This window comes from Anabrus simplex, chromosome 2 (genome assembly GCF_040414725.1).
Source record: "Anabrus simplex isolate iqAnaSimp1 chromosome 2, ASM4041472v1, whole genome shotgun sequence".
Classification (NCBI taxonomy): Eukaryota; Metazoa; Arthropoda; class Insecta; order Orthoptera; family Tettigoniidae; genus Anabrus; species Anabrus simplex.
This window is the reverse complement of record NC_090266.1, coordinates 426,153,978-426,173,883: the sequence shown is the minus strand read 5'-3', so window position 1 is coordinate 426,173,883 and position 19,906 is coordinate 426,153,978. Positions and strand designations below refer to the sequence as shown.

General features: G+C 42.0%; 1 protein-coding gene across 4 annotated transcripts in view; it reads left to right on the top strand.

The window, feature by feature from the left end:
• The window catches only part of LOC136862877 (uncharacterized), a 267,146-nt gene that overhangs the window by 190,408 nt on the left and 56,832 nt on the right, over positions 1–19,906 (top strand). For 3 of the 4 annotated variants that reach the window (XM_067139150.2, XM_067139151.2, XM_068225804.1), the window contains one exon: positions 5,868–6,188. The exons of the other annotated variant lie outside the window; for it this stretch is intronic. In XM_067139150.2, coding sequence (XP_066995251.2) covers positions 5,868–6,188 — 321 coding nt within the window. The remainder of the gene's footprint in view (positions 1–5,867; positions 6,189–19,906) is intronic. 4 annotated transcript variants of the gene reach the window in all.

Sequence of the window (19,906 nt, the reverse complement as noted above, 5' to 3'; positions counted from 1 at the left end):
CAAAGCCTCGCTGTTTCTTTGGTGTGAATTAATTACCGGTCACGTACGAAAGCAACCCCTGAAGTCGCGGATGACAAGCTCCATTTACGAACCTCGGCTTCGTGGTATTGACTGGAAATTTCAACGTGAAAGGAGGAAAGGTTAACAGTAACAAACAGAAGAAACTAACGGATTTTTCCAAAGGTGTTAATCGAGGTATGTTTCTTGTTTCACTACTGTATCTACTGCATCCTGTCTTCTAAAAAATGACTGTAATAATGGTTATAATTAAAGTGATGCCGTAAAATAGAGTTTGCTTGTATATCTTTAACTACTATTAAAAATAATGTATTCAGTATAAGCCCGTAGATACATATTATTCAATATGAGCTATACATGCTCTAAGACGGTATTCTCTGTATCCCGAAATTTCGATAACTCGAAATAAAATTTAGCTCCCGAGGTGATTCGTGATATTGAGGTTCCACTGCAGTTCTCTCAATTTTTTCGTTAGCAACCGCGACTCAAACGTTAAGCAGTATCGCAGTAACCAGATTTATGACTGTCTACATTCTCCTCTGTTGTGACCAATAGCAGATGAATATTGACTAATAGCATGCTTGCTTTGTCAGTGACAGTCCACGTGGAATACTTGAAAAGCGTGCCTGTCCTGAAGCCGGCTCGCTTGTCAGGTCTCCAGTGTTGCACAGCTGCACGCACTTCTGTCCATTCTCGCTGCTCACCCTCAGAGGGTAAGTAGCTAAAACGGTGAGTTGACAACGCTGTGTCTCGAGTTGAGGAAATCCTGACACTTCGCGGACAAGGAATGTAAACACAGCCGGCCAGCTAGGCTTTGAAAGCTTGCCGGTCGTTAACGAGGAAATTGCAAGAACTATACACTGTACTGGCCGGCCCCGCGGTGTAGGGATAGCGTGCCTGCCTCTTACCAGGAGGTCCCGGGTTCGATTCCAGGGATTTTTACCTGGATCTGAGGGCTGGTTCGAGGTCCACTCATTCTCTGTGGTTGCAATTGAGTAGCTATCTGACGGTCGGATGACGGGTCCGGTCTAGAAAGCCAAGAATAACAGTCGAGAGGTTTCGTCATTCTGACCACACGACACCTCAGTTCAGGCCTTCGGGCTGAGCAGTGATCGCTTGGTAAGCCAAGGCCCTTCGGGGCTGTTGCGCCATGGGGGAGGGGATACAGTGTACTGCCTGTCGGTGGAGTGAGTTGCATTACTGTCAGGTGGAGACGATCAGGTTTGCAGTGGTTTTCTGTTTAACTTCCCCGTCTATTCTGTTTCCGAAAAGGAATGAGGACTGTGGTTCCAAAAGAAAAAACCATGGAAAAAACATGAAATAAGGTAAAAATATTTAAACTGGACAATACTAGACTTCAGAACCGGATCCGATACTTAAAGAACGTATTTGGTTTGTATTCAAGCCTTTAGTTGACAGTGATGCTAAGACATTCGTTTTGTGTGCTGTGCGACCAGCGGTGAACTTCCTGCACGCACCAAAATGTCGACCGGTACGTCGCACATATCTTGTCATCCATTCATATCTTACGACAATTCATACCGTAAAAGAAAACAGTCTTCCTCAATGTCTGCCTGTAGTATTTTTAGGAATGTGATGAACAGTTAGCCTATATTCAGGAACTAGGTAGGGAACCTCTTATGGGCAGCCCTGCCCAGTGAGTGGCGCCCCTGCCTATGTGAATCCCAGAGCACAATGCCCCGGTGTGTAACATCTGGTAAATGGTCGCAACTCAGGGTAACGAGTGAAGACCTCAACAGCAGAAAAAGCGGAGAATATGATTCAGTGCGGTGGAGCTGGCGGAGGAGGCAACCCATTCCTCTGGGGGTAGTACAGATGGAACCCACTGCCTTGTGGGATGAGGAGGGATTCTCAAATGCTAAGGGAGTAAACCCCGAAAGAAAATTCTCAATTACGTTAGGCCTAGCAAGCCAGTAAAAGAGTTTATTTGTAGTTGCTTTCAAACCACATAAGAGCCTCGGAACACATTTATCAACTAAATTAAGACGCCAGCACGAGCAGACTCATGTCAGGGATGATGGTTTATGGCCTGATGGTAGACAGGGTCTTGCAAAAATGCAAAAATCCCGAAGGAGACTAACACGGATTGGGACCATCATCTTCCTCAGTCTCACAGGAAAATATGAAGAACTAGTGGACCTCATGGAAAGGAGGAAATTAATGATACTGGGGCTGAGTGAAACCAAATGGGGAGGGAAAGGAATGAAGAAATTAAGAAAACAGTATACGCTGTATTGGCATGGAAATGACAAAAAGATGAGGAATGGTGTTGGTTTCATCATGAGTAAAGATCTAGAAGGAGTCGCTGACATTCAGTATGTTAGTGAGAGAATAATAAAGGTGACTGCATTTAGGGAAAGAAAAACTAACTTTGGTACAGGTGTATGCACCTCAAACTGGGTGTGGTCAAGAGGATAAGAACCAGTTTCTTGATGGTTTAGAAAAAGTTATTAGTAAAGAGAGAGTAATCATTATAGGAGATCTGAATGCACAGATTGGGAGAGATAGAACAGGATTTGGGAACGTAATGGGACCTCATGGATATGGTGGAAGAAATATAGAAGAACATCTCCTTGACTATTGTATGAAGAATGGGTTGGTGGTGAAAAATAGTTGGTTCAAGAAGAGACAGAGCCATAAGATAACACGATACAGTTGGGATGGACTACAAAAGAGTGTAATTGATTATGTCATCTCAGATGAAGAAAGGGTCAGAATGGAAACAGATGTCAGAGTAATACCCAGCGAAAGCCTTGATAGTAACCACCGTCTATTAGTAGCAGACCTGAGAAAATGTGCCAGAAAATACAGGAAAATACAAGTATGGGAGCTCCAGAAAACAGTTAAGAGAACAGAGTATCAGAACCGGATAAAAACCCTGTTACCAAGAGATGAAAGGAAAAATGGGGAGGCAGAATGGCTCTGACTAAGGGACACATTGGTTAAGGAAGCAACTGAAGTTTGTTCAAAAACAAGTATGAAAACCAGGGACAAGGAAACACCGTGGTGAAATGAAAGAGTGAGAGCAGCAATCAGGAAAAGAAATCACTTGCGGAAAGAAGTGGATCTGGATAAAAATAAACCAGATCTTACTAGATACGAGGCAAAGATCAGAAACCTCGAGCAATTATACCGAAACAAGAAACTGGACGTTAAAAAACAGTTACAGAAGAAAAGACCAATGCATAGAATATATTCACTCAGGAACTGGAGGAAGACAGCAGAGGCAATAATAAACTACTGTATAGTGATGTCAGAGGTAAAAGGAAGCCAATGAATACCATAAAGGCACTTGAAGATGCTTTTTTTTTTTTTTTTTTTTTTTTTTTTTTTTTGCTATTTGCTTTACGTCGCACCGACACAGATATGTCTTATGGCGACAATGGAATAGGAAAGACCTAGGAATTGGAAGGAAGCGGCCGTGGCCTTAATTAAGGTACATCCCCGGCATTTGCTGGTGCGAAAATGGGAAACCACGGAAAACCATCTTCAGGACTGCCGACAGTGGGGCTCGAACCCACTATCTCCCGATTACTGGATACTGGCCGCACTTAAGCGACTGCAGCTATCGAGCTCGGTACTTGAAGATGAAAATGGAATTCTGATTAGGACAGAAAGTGACATGAGAGAAGTCCTAATGAACCATTTCGACCACCTACTGAATAGACCATTTCAAAAACAAAATACAGAACCGGAAATCGAAGCCTACAATGAGGAACCTCCCATCACCTGGAGAGAAACTGAGACAGCCTTAAAATCTATGGCCAATGGAAAAATCTTCAGGTGCAGATGACGTGAATGCGGACATGATAAAGGCAGCAGGTATACAATTGCTGCACAGAGTAAATGCCATATGGACAGACAACAAAATACCTGCAGATTGGAGCAAGGGCGTTATAATTCCCCTGTTTAAGAAAGGCAGCAGACGGAAAACCACCAACTATTGAGGAATAACCCTGCTGTCTCATGGGCTAAAAATTCTAGAGAAGATCATAGAAAGGTGATTGAGAACCATCATTGAACCACAGTTAGAGGAGGAGCAATATGGATTCAGAAGTAACAGATCAACAACAATGGATCTAATTTTTAGCACCCGCACGCTGATGGAAAAGTATTGGGTGAAGGGCAAGAACCTGGTCATTGTATTCCTGGATATAGAATAATCCTATGCTAGTGTTATAAATCCATCACACACTGTTATGTACAATATAATGAAGAACGTCAAGGAAAAGTTAGATGAACTGAATGCAGTGGTCTTTGATGATGATATTATGATTTGGGGTGAAACAGAAGAGGAAGTACAGACCAGACTCAACGTATGGAAATCCCACTTCCAGGAATATAACCTCAATATCAGTGAGACCAAAACTGTGGTGACGGCAGTCAACAGAGAAGGGCGTCCAGCAATTGTAAAACTAGGAGACCACCAGCTAGAGTGTGTGGACAGTTTTCCTTACCTTGGAAGTGCATTCTTCTTCTTCTTCTTCTTCTTCTTCTGTTTACCCTCCAGTTTAAGTGGTGTCTTTAAAAGTAGGAAAAATCACAATATGAAGATCAAGTTGGAATTCTTCTTCTTCTTTAACTGTTTACCCTCCAGAGTCGGTTTTTCCCTCCGACTCAGCGAGGGATCCTACCTCTACCGCCTCAAGGGCAGTGTCCTGGAGCTTCAGACTCTGAGTCAGGGATAAAACTGGGGAGAATGACCAGTACCTCGCCCAGTTGGCCTCGCCTGCTATGCTGGGTCAGGGATACAACTGAGGAGAATGAACAGTACCTCGCCCAGGTGGCCTCGCCTGCTATAATAAACTCAGGGGCCTTGCGAGGGAATGGGAATGGGAAGGGGTGAACAAGGAAGAGGGAAGAAAGCAGCCGTGGCCTTAAGTTAGGTACCATCCCGGTATTTGCCTGGAAGAGAAGTGTGAAACCACGGGGAACCACTTCCAGGATGGCTGAGGTGGGAATCGAGCCCACCTCTACTCATTTGACCACCCGAGGCTGAATGGACCCCGTTCCAGCCCTCGTACCACTATTCAAATTTCGTGTCAGAGCCGGGAATCGAACACGGGCCTCCGGGGGTGGCAGCTAATAACACTAACCACTACACCACAGAGGCGGACAAGGTGGAATTCAAGAGAACAAATTGTAGCAAATATTCGTTTATACGAGGGAAAATTGAGGATTGGAATAACTTACCAAAGGAGATGTTCAATAACTTTCTAAATTATTTCCAATCCTTTAAGAAAAGGCTAGGAAAACAACAGAATGGGAATCTGCCACCTGGGCGATTGTCCTAAATGCAAATCAGTATTGATTGTCAGTCTAAAAAAACAGACCGAAATAAAGATAGGTTCGTCCGAGAACTCACTTCTTTCTGACAGATTAGCGTTGATCTGAACTGCGAGCTCATTTTATTGCACCTTGATTCAATTTTACTTACAAGAGGAGCAGTGGCAGAGCGTGGACAAATGTCTGAGGGTTCACTGCTTTGGAAAATAATGTGTTCAGATGTATTGTTACTTGATGTTTATACATATATAAAATAGTGACACTGTTTTATTACCAATGCGACTTTCATTTTAAGACACACGGCTGCAGCTAGAAGTTACCAAAATAATAGGTAATGAAAGAGAGAGAATATGAGGTGCAATTTAAACTGAATCATGTTTCCTCCGATTTTGAAGACTTTGCTTGCGTGAGGCATCTAGTACGCAGAATCTCACATTCACCATTGAGTTATAAATTATTCTTTTGTGATCATGTGGGACCGATAAATTTCTCCGATAAAAATTTGTTTTAATGTTGTTCTTTATTTCTTTACAATTTAACAGGCTTCAAGAGGAGTGAAGGCGCCATTTCGTGCAATTCCACGCTGCCTTTTTGCTCGTAAGGATATGCTAATTTTAGAGGATTTGAAACCTCTGGGATTCGAAATGGTGGATCGAAAGACAGGACTGGACGCTTCCCACTGCCTTGCTGTACTTCGGTCCCTAGCTCAACTGCATGCCTTGTCTTTGGCTATGAAAATTCATGAAAAAGAGCGTTTCCAACTGGTGGTAGCTTCCAGCGTCCAGGAGGCCCTCTTCGTGGATGAAAACGAAGCCTGGTACCGGAATTACTACAGAACCGCCACCAGAAATGCAATCGCTATGGTACGTATGGACATTACTACCATTGCTACTATAATAATAATAATAATAATAATAATAATAATAATAATAATAAAGTAACGTGAAGGCGGGTAGGTTAATACACACACAACAAGTAGCAGTTACTATAAGATGTATGAACTAACTAATAATTGCTGATACAATTACATAGGCATAAAAGTAACACCAGTTCTCGCTCTCTCCTTAGTGTTACTACTTCAGTTATTCTAGTTTTTCACTTTGACATTTACAAACTAGAACAGTCACACTACAAATCTTCTACAAGTGTCACTTGGATTCTAGGGCAGTTCACACAGCCCGTACACCCACAGCGGTCTTCGTTCACAGTCCCTCGTCACTCAGCTGCACTGTCCTTTACTCGCCGTCACTTACACACACACACACCTCCAACAGCACTTTATCTCCACTGTACACCGACTCATCCAGTGCTCCAAAACTTCACCCCCTCAAGTGAACCTCTAACAGAACTGAGCCGCCTTGATCACTGGCAGAACTGAACCACTCAAGCTCGTCCAGCCTGTTCTAAAAAAAGAAGGACGGCCTTTGCAGATTATTTACGAGAGTAAAAGACCCTAGAATCCTGTGGAAACCGAAAGCACTGGATTCACCTTCTAGTCCTTTCTCGCGCCGTCAGGAAGGCCTGTAGTGAGATCACGGATTGGTGGCAGAGGGCTGTCCTTGTACGCTTGGCTTGTCTCTCACTGGTTGCTGCAGTGGCGAGTGGATAGGGCCCTAACTCAGCGAAGTCACTGTCGGCTTGAGTCAGGCTAACTCTTTGAAGGGCAGGCAACACACTTGTTAACCACCTAAACTCTCACCTCAAATGAACATACTGTAACTACCTGATATTTATTTGTTGGTCTTCACGGGCAGAAGCGGTCATTTGAAATCACCTTCCAGTTAGTTTGAAATAGAATACAGAGATGGCAGCAGCAATCAGGTGCACTCTGTATAGTTCACATGTGTTTCAAGCCACTTGTGAAAGAGATCTTCCACTGTGCCCGAGCTGGTGGTCCTTCTTTGTTTCTTGTATCTAACAAAAGCGAACTGTAGCTACATTGATCAGTTTTAGAACATCAATAGTTGGTATATACAGGGTGAAGCGTAATTCGCGCACTCGGGCGTCGCAGCGCAACTCCTCACATGCCAGCAATAAAAAAATGTCTGTTACAAAATTTCGTCTTGCGAGTATACCCGGCAGAAAAACGTCGTTGAAGAGTAGCAATCTGGCAACACTGTAACCACATGTAGGGTAACTACCTCTGTCAGCAAAAGGTAGTCGTATGTACAGTTGGTGCAGTGGATAGAGATTTCGGTTATCAAGCACGAGGTCGAGTGGTCGATCCTGGGTTGAGGCGCTTGTTTTTTATTTCGTAAATGTAGTCCAGGTGGTATGGTATCTGGCATCTTAATCGTCAACAGCGATTGCAGTGGGTCCTCTAGAAACAATTTGCCCTTACATACTACGATCCTAGAAATGGACGAACGGTCGTTTTCACTGGTCAGCTTTGAAAGGCGTCCTTTCCACGCCGTGGGCGTGAATTTATTCGCACCACTTCATCTACTGGATGTGAAACCTGTTTTCTTTGTACCCTCCTCCAATGGTCCCATAGATTAGTACCAACTATTATTCTTGTCTCGTTCAGGTCGATTACATTTCGTTAGGACCTTACGTTGTCCGCCTCTGTGGTGTAGTGGTTAGCGTGATTAGCTGCCACCCCGGGAGGTCCGGGTTCGATTTCCGGCTCTGCCACGAAATTTGAAAAGTGGTATGAGGGCTGGAACGGGGTCCACTCAGCCTCGGGAGGTCAACTGAGTAAAGGTGGGTTCGATTCCCACCTCAGCCATCCTGGAAGTGGTTTTCCGTGGTTTCCCACTTCTCCTCCAGGCGAATGCCGGGATGGTACCTCACATAAGGCCACGGCCGCTTCCTTCCCTCTTCCTTGCCTATCCCTTCCAATCTTCCCATCCCTCCACAAGGCCCCTGTTCAGCATAGCAGGTGAGGCCGCCTGGGCGAGGTACTGGTCATTCTCCCCAGTTGTATCCCCGACCAAGAGTCTGAAGCTCCAGGACACTGCCCTTGAGGCGGTAGAGGCGGGATCCCTCGCTGAGTCCGAGGGAAAAGCCGAACCTGGAGGGTAAACAGATGATGATGATGATGATATACTCGCAAGACGAAATTTTGTAAGAGACATTTTTTATTGCTGGCATGTGAGGAGTCGCGCTGCGACGCCCGAGTGCGCGAATTACGCTTCACCCTGTATATGATATAAAGTGAATTTTGGTATAATTCTAGCTTCTGTGCTTGGTAGTTACAGTACGTGACCACGACCTGTAATAGATTTCTCACATAACCTCACTTTGTTTCAGTGTGCTTCGTGTCATAATCTCTCCGAAAACTTTATATTTGATGTGTACTGAGTATGAGGAGCCAAATAATGCGTGGTTTGAATTAAGGAGAGATTATGGACTGCCTAACTGAAGAAATACCGTCTGATGGAGAGAGTGTAGTCAGTGATCAGGAAGACAGTGATAGTGACTCTGATTCACCTTTACTTCTTGACAGAACTAGTACCATAATTCCTCATTGTATGGTGATAAGTGAAAGTGATGAAGAAGATGCAGGTGATCAAGCTTTACCTTTAGTAGGAGTACCTAATGTTTTTAAGTCTATACACTATACCCCGACGTGGAGTAATGTTAATTCTATGCAGTCTGTTCCACAGTTCACAGAATATGCAGGTGTTGCTGATCATATAAAAGCCATTGAATATCCAACTCCGCATGAACTCTTCTCACAATTCATTTCTGATGAGTTAGTTAATCTTATTGCTTTTCAAACAAACGTATATTACACGTTTCACTCCAACTAGTGCTGAGGAAATTAGGATATTCTTGGGAATAAATTTATAGATGGGTATTACCAAAAACAACAGACAAATGTGCAACATCTCCATGACAGCTGTGTGTCACAGCTTATGCCTGTGAAGAGATTCAGTTTTCTACTCCGTCATATTCACCTCAATGATAATTCAGTTCAGCCTAGTGGAGACAGTGCTAACTATGACAAACTGAACAAAATCCGACCTCTGATTGATTCCCTGTCTAAGTCCTTCTTGAAATGCTATAAAACTTACTGTAAAGTTGCAATTGATGAGGCAATGGTAAAATTCAAGGGACGATCCTCGTTGAAGCAGTATATGAGAGACAAGCCTGTGAAACGGGGATACAAGATCTGGATGTTGTGGGATGAATCATATTATAAGTTAAAATTCTACATATACGCAGGGAGAGTGAGGAAAACAGAGACAGGGCTAGGACAAAGAGTGGTCACAGATTTGGTGAGTGGAATGGAGGGGAAGAACCAAATTGTTTACATGGACAATTAATTCACTTCTCACTGCTCAAACAGTTGAATAAGGAACATTTATGCATGTAGCACAATAAACATAAGTAGAAAAGGACATCCGAAGCTCAAAGATGACAACAGCCTGAAAAGAGGGGATTTCGATTTCAGTAACAGTGACTGTGACTATGGAGTTTGTGTGTATAGGGGTAAATTTAATTTCTTCTGTGCACAAACCACCTGATGTATCCAGTGTTGATAGGAAGGAAAATTATGGCACTCGGAAAAGTATTCCTTACCCTCTTGGGTTGAAGGATTGCAACAGTGAAATGAATTCTGTTGACAATTATGACAGGTTGAAAGGAGACTACCAATTAGACAGGAAAATCAAGAAATGATGGTTAAGACTTTTCTCCATTTCATAGACTGCAGTTTTATAAATGCATTTATTATGCAAAATGAGTTAGATATGCCCTGCCTGAGCAGCAAGGATTTCAGACGTGAGGTTTACAAAGGTCTTCTTGCTCCTCGCTTTGTTAAAGTGAATAGAATGCAGGGAAAAGGTGAATCAAGAAAATCACCTACTGTCGCTATGAAGCCAGGAAATCCCAAATGTTCACAGAGCAATACGTCTCGAGAGCAGCAGTCATCAACCCCAGCACCTTCAGTCACCATGAAGATGTGCATTCTGCAGGACAAAGAAGACACTAGTGCATTGAAGATGGCTGCGTGTCATATGTGATGTTCCGCTCTGTCTCAGGAATGGCAAAAATAGTTTTCAAGACTTTCATACCCAACATTCTTGAACAGTTTTCTATCGATATCGATTTGATTCACCTTTGTTTACACTGCACTTGGTTTCACACAACTTTTTAATTTTCTAGACACAAAGTGAAGTTCTCCTACCGGGGCAGTGGTCACACAGTGTAACCACCATTAACACCCTTGCTATACACCCGTATGCATTATAAGTGTTATGTATTTGAACTAACCCGTTCAAAACTATTAAATTGTGTAAAAAGTAAGTGTTATATTTCTTTGCCCCTCGGGAGGATATATTTTTCTGTTTGACTAGCCCAGGAAAAAGCTAACTTTCTCTTTCCAAGGCCTTGGAAAGAATTTGCGGTCACTGTCATATTGCCACCCTCTTTAAGGCTACTCGTCCCGAGCTGCTCCACAATACGGTGCCAGGCGATCCAGGTGGACAACCAGCATCTTCCCTCAGGAAGGTCACCGGATCCTGCAGACGAGGTCGTTGATTCCAGTGACGACAGTGTAAGGGCCCTCCCATTGCGAATAAAGATTCGGTGACTTCCCTTTCGTCTGAACAGGATGGTGCAGCCAAACCTGGACGTCTTCGTGGAAACCTGCAGAGTTCGCCAGCATATAGTAGTGGACCTTCATCTTGTCGCTGGCAACCCTCAGATATTATCCGGCATAGTCGTGAATGTCGTTTAGCCGGTCTCCCACACATAGTCCATAGCTGATCGCTCCTGATTTAGTGCCCAGTGGCTTCACCCACCCGTATCCAAAACCTACGAATTAACTTACTAAGAAAGTGAAAGAAGAGAACCGTTACCTTTGGTTCACAACAGACAAATAACAGTCTGAATTTAGTCCCACCAGACCTAATGCAAATATATTTTAAATACCCTGTCATAATCATAACCCGAATGTAAACGGAAACATAATCAGATTTATTTATTGAATGGTAAGAAATAATTGGTTTGCAGCACGTAAAGTAAAATTCAACCATTAGAGAATGAAAGAGGAAAAGACAATAGTTTGTAAAGAATAAATTACTCACTGGCACATATGCGATATTTGCTTACAAATGGAAAGTAATGTGAGTCCTTCAGTTGCAAATAATTATATACAAGGAAACTATAACACATCTTACTTGGATTTATTTTTCATTATTGTAAATATTTTGGAGTTTTGCACCAATATTATTCCCACGCAGATGTACGCAGTAAATTTGCCCTGGCAAGACTAATCTGTTTCTTTTCATTCAGTAATGAACAATTAGTAAAACCACTCTTGTGATTTTACAAATAATGTCCTATTCACTCCCTTTTTATTATTGTCCACGTAATCTTGTTAAGAATACGTAGAAGAATAGAGCAGGAGTGTATGAATATTATTATTCCAATGAATGTGAAGCACATTGGATATAAAATAGGAGACTAAATCTTCATGAATCCTAAAGTACATTTTATGCGTGTAGAGTGTTTGACGACATGGGCTGACATATATTTCCATTTGTATATAACAGAATCCAAAGAAATCGAAGTTACAATCTGGTAAGGGATAACTTATGAATAATACGAAACACAAACAAATAAAACTGATCACAGTCACACAAAAATGGAAAGTACAGAGCGGGTGAGAAAGTCTGAGTGACATGAGAACCGAAATAGACCTTTATGGATTCAGTACACGTTGTTCAGAAGATACCAATTACCTAACACATAGCAGAAATTTATCTTCAGAGTAAAGTCGTACACACTTACCTCAGTAATCACAAATAATAATTCTGCGCTATGTAAATGTACATTAATATACATCCACAACACGGCCTCTCTAAAAATATTTCTTCTTATTCATAGCTAAGAATATGAGAATAAAAAGAAATGGAAAAGATATAGGTAATAATATAATGTACTGCCGTTCGCAGCAGAATTGCCCTTCAAAGAAGGGAGGAGTCAACTTATTTACACTTTAGAAAAGCATACACCAACAGTTCAACTAAAAAATAAGATAAAATTCCGACTGCCAGATACATCAAATAAAATACATACCCAAGAATCACAACTCCAGTAGGAGAGGTATGGAAGCAGTAACCCAGGCTTCGCAAAAGCAAGTAAAGACGAACTCACGTTTATTGCACTTATACTGTCGAATGGCATAGGAATTATGAGAGGTTCGCTTGTTGGTGTGGTTTATAATATTAGATTATACACATCTCCGTATAGAGCCAAATTGAAGCTACGAAAATGTCAAAGAGGCCAAGGATTTTTTTGAACAAATGTGACGTTGACCTCAAGATCGTCAGTGTAGGATCGGAACAATAGTTAAAATGTAGTACATTCGCAGTGAGCAAGGGGACTTTTTCTGCCGTTTCGGTGTCCCGGGGAACTGCATAGTGACCAGGACAGGAACTTCGAGTCGCGGCTGATGTAGGAGGTTCTACAATGTCTGGCAGTTCGGACGACCCGGCCAAAGCCTCTCAATCCTCATTCGGTGGGCATGGTGGAGAGTTTAGTGAAGACCGTCGAGGAGCACCTTAGAAATGTGGTTTCGAAGCACCAGATGGACTGGGATGAGACAGACCTTTGATACCCTGCCGAGTGTCCACCCTCAAAACGATGGCTTAGAGGAGGGAGCTACGCCTGCCGTGCGACCTGATGTTTGGATCAGCACTGAGCTACTGGTATGACTAATATTCTCATTTGGAATCGTACGATCCACACCACGGCCAATCTAAAAATATTTCGCCTTATTCATAGCTAAGAATATGAAACAAAGAAACGGAAAAGAAGTAGGTAATAATATAATAAACTGCTCCTCGGATCCAATCTCCTTCACTAACACGTCGGATAGTGCCCCTTGGTTAGGGATAGCGTAGATCTATGGCCACTTGGTGAAGTGGTCCATGTACAGGATTGGAAAGTGATTGCCAGCGTCGGATTCGGGGAAAGGCCCAGCGAAGTAGAGCACGATCCTCTCGAATGATGCTCCAACGTTGTACCGCAAATTTTGGCCCCTAATTCTGGTACGTGAGCCTCGCATCGCGGCGCCGGTGTCACTCACTTTGAACGTCTTGTCGACGTCGTTCCTTTAGCGAGTTGCATAAGGATGACAGTGTCTGCTAGCTGTGAGTGAAGAAGTTTTTAGATCATGTCGGACAGCGATAGTACTGGGTGAACCTGAGGCAGGCATCGTGCGTTATCCCACTCATTATAAACGCCATCAAACGCTCAAAGGTCGCTGGCGCGTTACAGTGGCCGAAAGGCATCACAGTACACTGGTTCAGCGCCGTTTTCACCTTGTCTGCCGGGTGAAACGTGCGCCCCTCTGCCAGTAAGATAAATTTGGTATGTGCTTGCGCTAGACAAGTCTACGCTATTCTTGTCGTATGCTCACGGCAGAGTTGGGCACAATGAGCACAGAAGAATAAATTAACGGAAAACGACACATACACAGGCAGAAAGAAATCGAAAAAATCGGTAGTAGCTCCAAACAACAAGAGGTGATGGGGCGATAAATAAATACTAACCTGTCATAGTTTGCGCGGACTGGGTCATAAATGACCAAAAAGAAAAGTCATGAAATGAACTCGAATCTATTAAATCAAAAGGATAAATTTAAAAAGCTGTCCCTCCTACTCCTTCAATAAAACACCGAGTAGGAAACACAGAGTTTATTAAATAAACATAAGGAGACCAAAATAACATCTACGGCCATATGAAGATCAAAAACAAATACAATAATGAATGAAAGAAGGCCTCATGAGATCAAAACATATAAACATTTTCACTACTATCATAGCGTCGTCACTGCCCATAATAGGATCCAGTCAACAGGTTCAAATCCCATAATAAATGTATTCAGAATACAGGGAAAGAAACTGTTACCTTTAGAGCAAAATATACCGAGCTCGATAGCTGCAGTCGCTTAATTGCGGCCAGTATCCAGTATTCGGGAGATCGTTGGTTCGAACCCCACTGTCGGCAGCCCTGAAGATGGTTTTCCGTGGTTTCCAATTTTCACACCAGGCAAATGCTGGGGCTGTACCTTAATTAAGGCCACGGCCGTTTCCTTCCCACTCCTAGCCCTTCCCTGTCCCATCGTCGCCATAAAACCTATCTGTGTCGGTGCGACGTAAAGCAAATAACAAAAAAAGAGCAAAATATCCTTGTTGCATCACGCAGTCCTCGGCCCAAAGCAATTATCATGTGCATTCTGACGAAGTCGAACCCTAGGACAAATATTGACCGAACATAACACACGGTCATAAAATAAAGATACAACTCGCAACAATGGTTTCCAACGAACCTTACAAAAGGTGAAGGCAGAAAGGTAAACATGGCCGAGCCAAAAACCGAAGAAAAGGGGAGGGTCATGCGCAAGCATGGCACGCGGGATCAGGGATAAACAACGAATTGTTAAGGAAATAGAAAGTCAAAACTTCAAAAAATAATGCAAGTGGCGAAAATAATGCCAAAATAAGAACGATCAAACAACACAACTGGGCAATATGATATGCGTCCTAAATAGTCATATTCGAACACCCACGCAATAGGTTAAAAAGGTGCAACGAACATGGAACCTATAACAGAACAACTGTCAGAAAAACACAAAAGTGTAGAAGTACGGTTCATAAATATTGTCTGCCGCAGATTTGTGAGGCCAAAGCCCACCCAACATCAGGGGCTCAATTCACATCATCAATACGTCTCTCATATACAACTCAAATGCCAACGCAACACCACCTTCCCATATACTTGCTTTTCCGATACACAACCACATAGCGGGGACATCGGATAGCAAGTTGATACATGAATAATAAGATAGAGACCTCCACAACATTAACCGTAGAATAAAGTCGACGTAACATACATCCACGGATCAACAGAGCTCATTCACTCAATAGAGACACTCGATGATAGTAAGACACAGATCAATGTGCCGAGTTGTGACACCAAGAAAAACGTAGCTAATATAAATATAAATGGACAACAACGGTACGAACCAAAACCGGCCACAAAATAAATAAATAGCTACGGAGATAAAAGAGATAGTAGCCAAGCCTAATGTCACGTGGTGATGTAAAACAAACATGGTCCACGAGGCCAACCCCCGAAAACGGGAGGAAGAATGGTGGATGAACCATAAAAATAGTGGTTAAATTACCTGAATCAGGCTATTCATAACAGTGCAATAAAGCACGCTGTAAACCTCTGAGACAAATAGGGATTACTAGCTGATGTACCCGTGCTTCGCTACGGGATTCTCAGAAAGACTGACTTGGTGGTTTTCCTAACTTAATCCAACATAGGTCATTACAAAAACGTCAGTAGGAATGTAGCGATTCAAGGCAATGTTATCATATAAAATACTCGATCAAATGAAACACCGCAAACTTTCTCACTTTCAACGAAGAGTACTACGGTGCCGATCTAAGAGTCCGAAGTTCCAGAGCTGGAATAACCAGGTCGCAGACTGCCGGGAACACTCCTCTGTCATTATTCCGTTAAACATGCACACTACTCATTCCAATCAGTGCCTCCGAGTAGGGATTGAATAGCTCGAATACTATGATGAACCAATGTGTTACGAACCAGATATATCAGAAAATGTATGAACCAGAGGAATGGCATGCTACTTCCCGCCAATATACAGGCAGGCTGTTTCAGTCGGTACGACCAGGCGAGTTGGCCGTGTGGTTAGGGGCGCGCAGCTGTGAGATTGATATATATAGATTTATCTATACGACCACTAATGACTTAAATAACTTATTTGAGAATTACATTTCAGGCCTTCCCCTAAACTACCATTTCACTCAGCGTGAATAAAATAATTTATAGCCTAGATTGTAGTGGATCATCACCCGACATTACATGACGATTTTCATTAAATTCTCTTCAGCCGTTTCCTCTTGATGCGTGTACATACATACATATAGACGGACAGACAGAAATTACGGGAAAGTAAAAAAATGCATTTCCTTGTTACTGTAGACATGACAGATACAGAAATACCATTCATTTCAAATTCTGAGCAATGTACAGGCAAAACACTTATTATATATATAGATTACATTTCAGGCCTTCCCCTAAACTACTATTTCACTCAGTGTGAATTACATTATTGATAGCCTAGATTATAGTGACCTATTCCCAGACTTTGCATACCAATTTTCGAGAAGATACGACCACTAATACAATAAATATTTGACAATTAAATTTTAGGCCTTCCCCTAAACTACCATTTTTCTCAGCGTGTATAGCCTATATTGTAGCGACTTATTTCCAATGTTTGTCTACTGATTTTCATTAAGGCACGACCACTAATAACATAAATATTTGAGAATTAAATTTCAGGCCTTCCCCTGAACTATCATTTCACTCAGCGTGATCAAAATAATTTATAGCCTAGATTGTAGCGGTTAATCACCCGACTTTACATTCCGATTTTCATTAAATTCTCTTCAGCCGTTTTCTCGTGATGCGTGTACAGACAGACAGACAGACAGACAGACAGACAGAAATTACGGAAAAGTAAAAAATACATTTTCTTGCTACTGTGAACATGACTGATACAGAAATACCATTATTTTCAAATTATAAGCAATGTACAGACAAAACTCTTATTTTATATACAGGGTGAAGCGAAATTCGCGCACTCAGGCGTCGCAGCGCGACTGCTCACATGCCAGCAATAAAAAAATGTCTCTCACAAAAGTTCGTCCTTCGAGTATATCCGGCAGAAAAAGGGCGTGAAGAGTGGCAATCTGGCAACACTGTAACCACATGTAGGGTAACTACCTCTGTCAGCACGCATTCTTTGTGCTGTACAGTTGGTGCAGTGGTTACAGTTTTGGGTTAGCATTCAGGAGGTCGAGGGGTCGATCCTGGGTTTAAGCGTTTTTTTTTTCTTCATAAATGTAGTCCAGGTGGTATGGTATCTGGCAACTAAATCGTCAACAGCCATTGCAGCGCGTCCTCTAGAAACCCTTTGCACTTACATACTACTTGGTCAGCTTTGAAAGACGTCCTTTCCACGTCGTGGGCGTGAATTTATTCGCACAAATTCATATACTAAATGCGAAACCTGTTTTCTTTCTACCGTCCTCCAACGATCTCATAGATCAGTAGCAACTGTTATTCTTGCCTCGTTCAAGTCCATTGTATTTCGTAAGGGCTTACGTTACCAGTAGGCCTAGCAAGGTATTTGTTGTGTTCAGCGTTACAAAATGTTGTAAATGTAGGATACATGAGACCTAAGGTACGGTGTCTTACTGTATTACAGTATGAAATGTCCGATGGAAATTAATAAACAAAAAATTGCGCCTTAACCCAGGATCGAACCCTCTACCACCTGCATGCCAACCCAAAACCCTATCCAACGCACCAACTGCTCAGCACGGATATATGATGCTGACAGAGGTACTTACCGTACATGTGGTTACAGTGTTGCCAGATTGCCACTATTCAACGTCCTTTCTCTGCCTGATATACTCGCAGGACGAACTTTTCTGAAAGACATTTTTATTGCTGGCATGTAGGGAGTCGCACTGTGACGCCCGAGTGCGCGAATTTCGCTTCACTCTGTATATAGATTACATTTCAGGCCTTCCCCTAAACTACCATTTCACTCAGTGTGAATAACATTATTGATAGCCTAGATTATAGCGACCTATTCCCCGACTTTGCATACTAATTTTCGTGAAGATAAGACCACTAATACAATAAATATTTGACAATTAAATTTTAGGCCTTCCCCTAAACTACCATTATACTCAGCGTGTATAGCCTATATTGTGGCGACTTATTTCCCATCTTTGTCTACCGATTTTCATTAAGACACGACCACTAATAACATAAATATTTGAGAATTAAATTTCAGGCCTTCCCTAAACTACTATTTCGCTCAGCGCGATTAAAATAATTTATAGCCTAGATAGTAGCGGTTCAACACCCGACTGTACATTCCGATTTTCATTAAATTCTCTTCAGCCGTTTTCTCGTGATACGTGTACAGACAGACAGACAGACAGACAGACAGACAGACAGACAGACAGACAGACAGACAGACAGACAGACAGACAGAAATTACGGAAAAGTAAAAAATGCATTTTCTTGTTACTGTGAACATGAACGATACAGAAACGCCATTATTTTCAAATTCTGAGCAATGTACAAACTCTTATTTTATATATAGACTAGCTGATGTACCCGTGCTTCGCTACGGGATTCTCAGAAAGACTGACTTGGTGGTTTTCCTAACTTAATCCAACATAGGTCATTACAAAAACGTCAGTAGGGATGTAGCGATTGAAAGCAATGTTATCATATAAAATACTCGATCAAATGAAACACCCCAAACTTTCTCACTTTCAACGAACAGTACTACGGTGCCGATCTAAGAGTCCGAAGTTCCAGAGCTGGAATAACCAGGTCGCAGACTGCCGTGAACACTCCTCTGTCATTATTCCGTTAAACATGCACACTACTCATTCCAATCAGTGCCACCGAGTAGGGATTGAATAGCTCGAATACTATGATGAACGAATGTGTTACGAACCAGATATATCAGAAAATGTGTGAACCAGAGGAATGGCATGCTACTTCCCGCCAATATACAGGCAGGCTGTTTCAGTCGGTACGACCAGGCGAGTTTGCCGTGTGGTTAGGGGCGCGCAGCTGTGAGATTGATATATATAGATTTATCTATACGACCACTAATGACATAAATAACCTATTTGAGGATTACATTTCAGGCCTTCCCCTAAACTACCATTTCACTCAGCGTGAATAAAATAATTTATAGCCTAGATTGTAGTGGATCATCACCCGACATTACATGACGATTTTCATTAAATTCTCTTCAGCCGTTTCCTCTTGATGCGTGTACATACATACATATAGACGGACAGACAGAAATTACGGGAAAGTAAAAAAATGCATTTCCTTGTTACTGTAGACATGACAGATACAGAAATACCATTCATTTCAAATTCTGAGCAATGTACAGGCAAAACACTTATTTTATATATAGATTACATTTCAGGCCTTCCCCTAAACTTCCATTTCACTCAGTGTGAATTACATTATTGATAGCCTAGATTATAGTGACCTATTCCCAGACTTTGCATACCAATTTTCGAGAAGATACGACTACTAATACAATAAATGTTTGACAATTAAATTTTAGGCCTTCCCCTAAACTACCATTTTTCTCAGCGTGCATAGCCTATGTTGTAGCGACTTATTTCCAATGTTTGTCTACTGATTTTCATTAAGGCACGACCACTAATAACATAAATATTTGAGAATTAAATTTCAGGCCTTCCCCTGAACTATCATTTCACTCAGCGTGATCAAAATAATTTATAGCCTAGATTGTAGCGGTTAATCACCCGACTTTACATTCCGATTTTCATTAAATTCTCTTCAGCCGTTTTCTCGTGATGCGTGTACAGACAGACAGACAGACAGAAATTACGGAAAAGTAAAAAATGCATTTTCTTGCTACTGTGAACATGACCGATACAGAAATACCATTATTTTCAAATTATAAGCAATGTACAGACAAAACTCTTATTTTATATACAGGATGAAGCGAAAT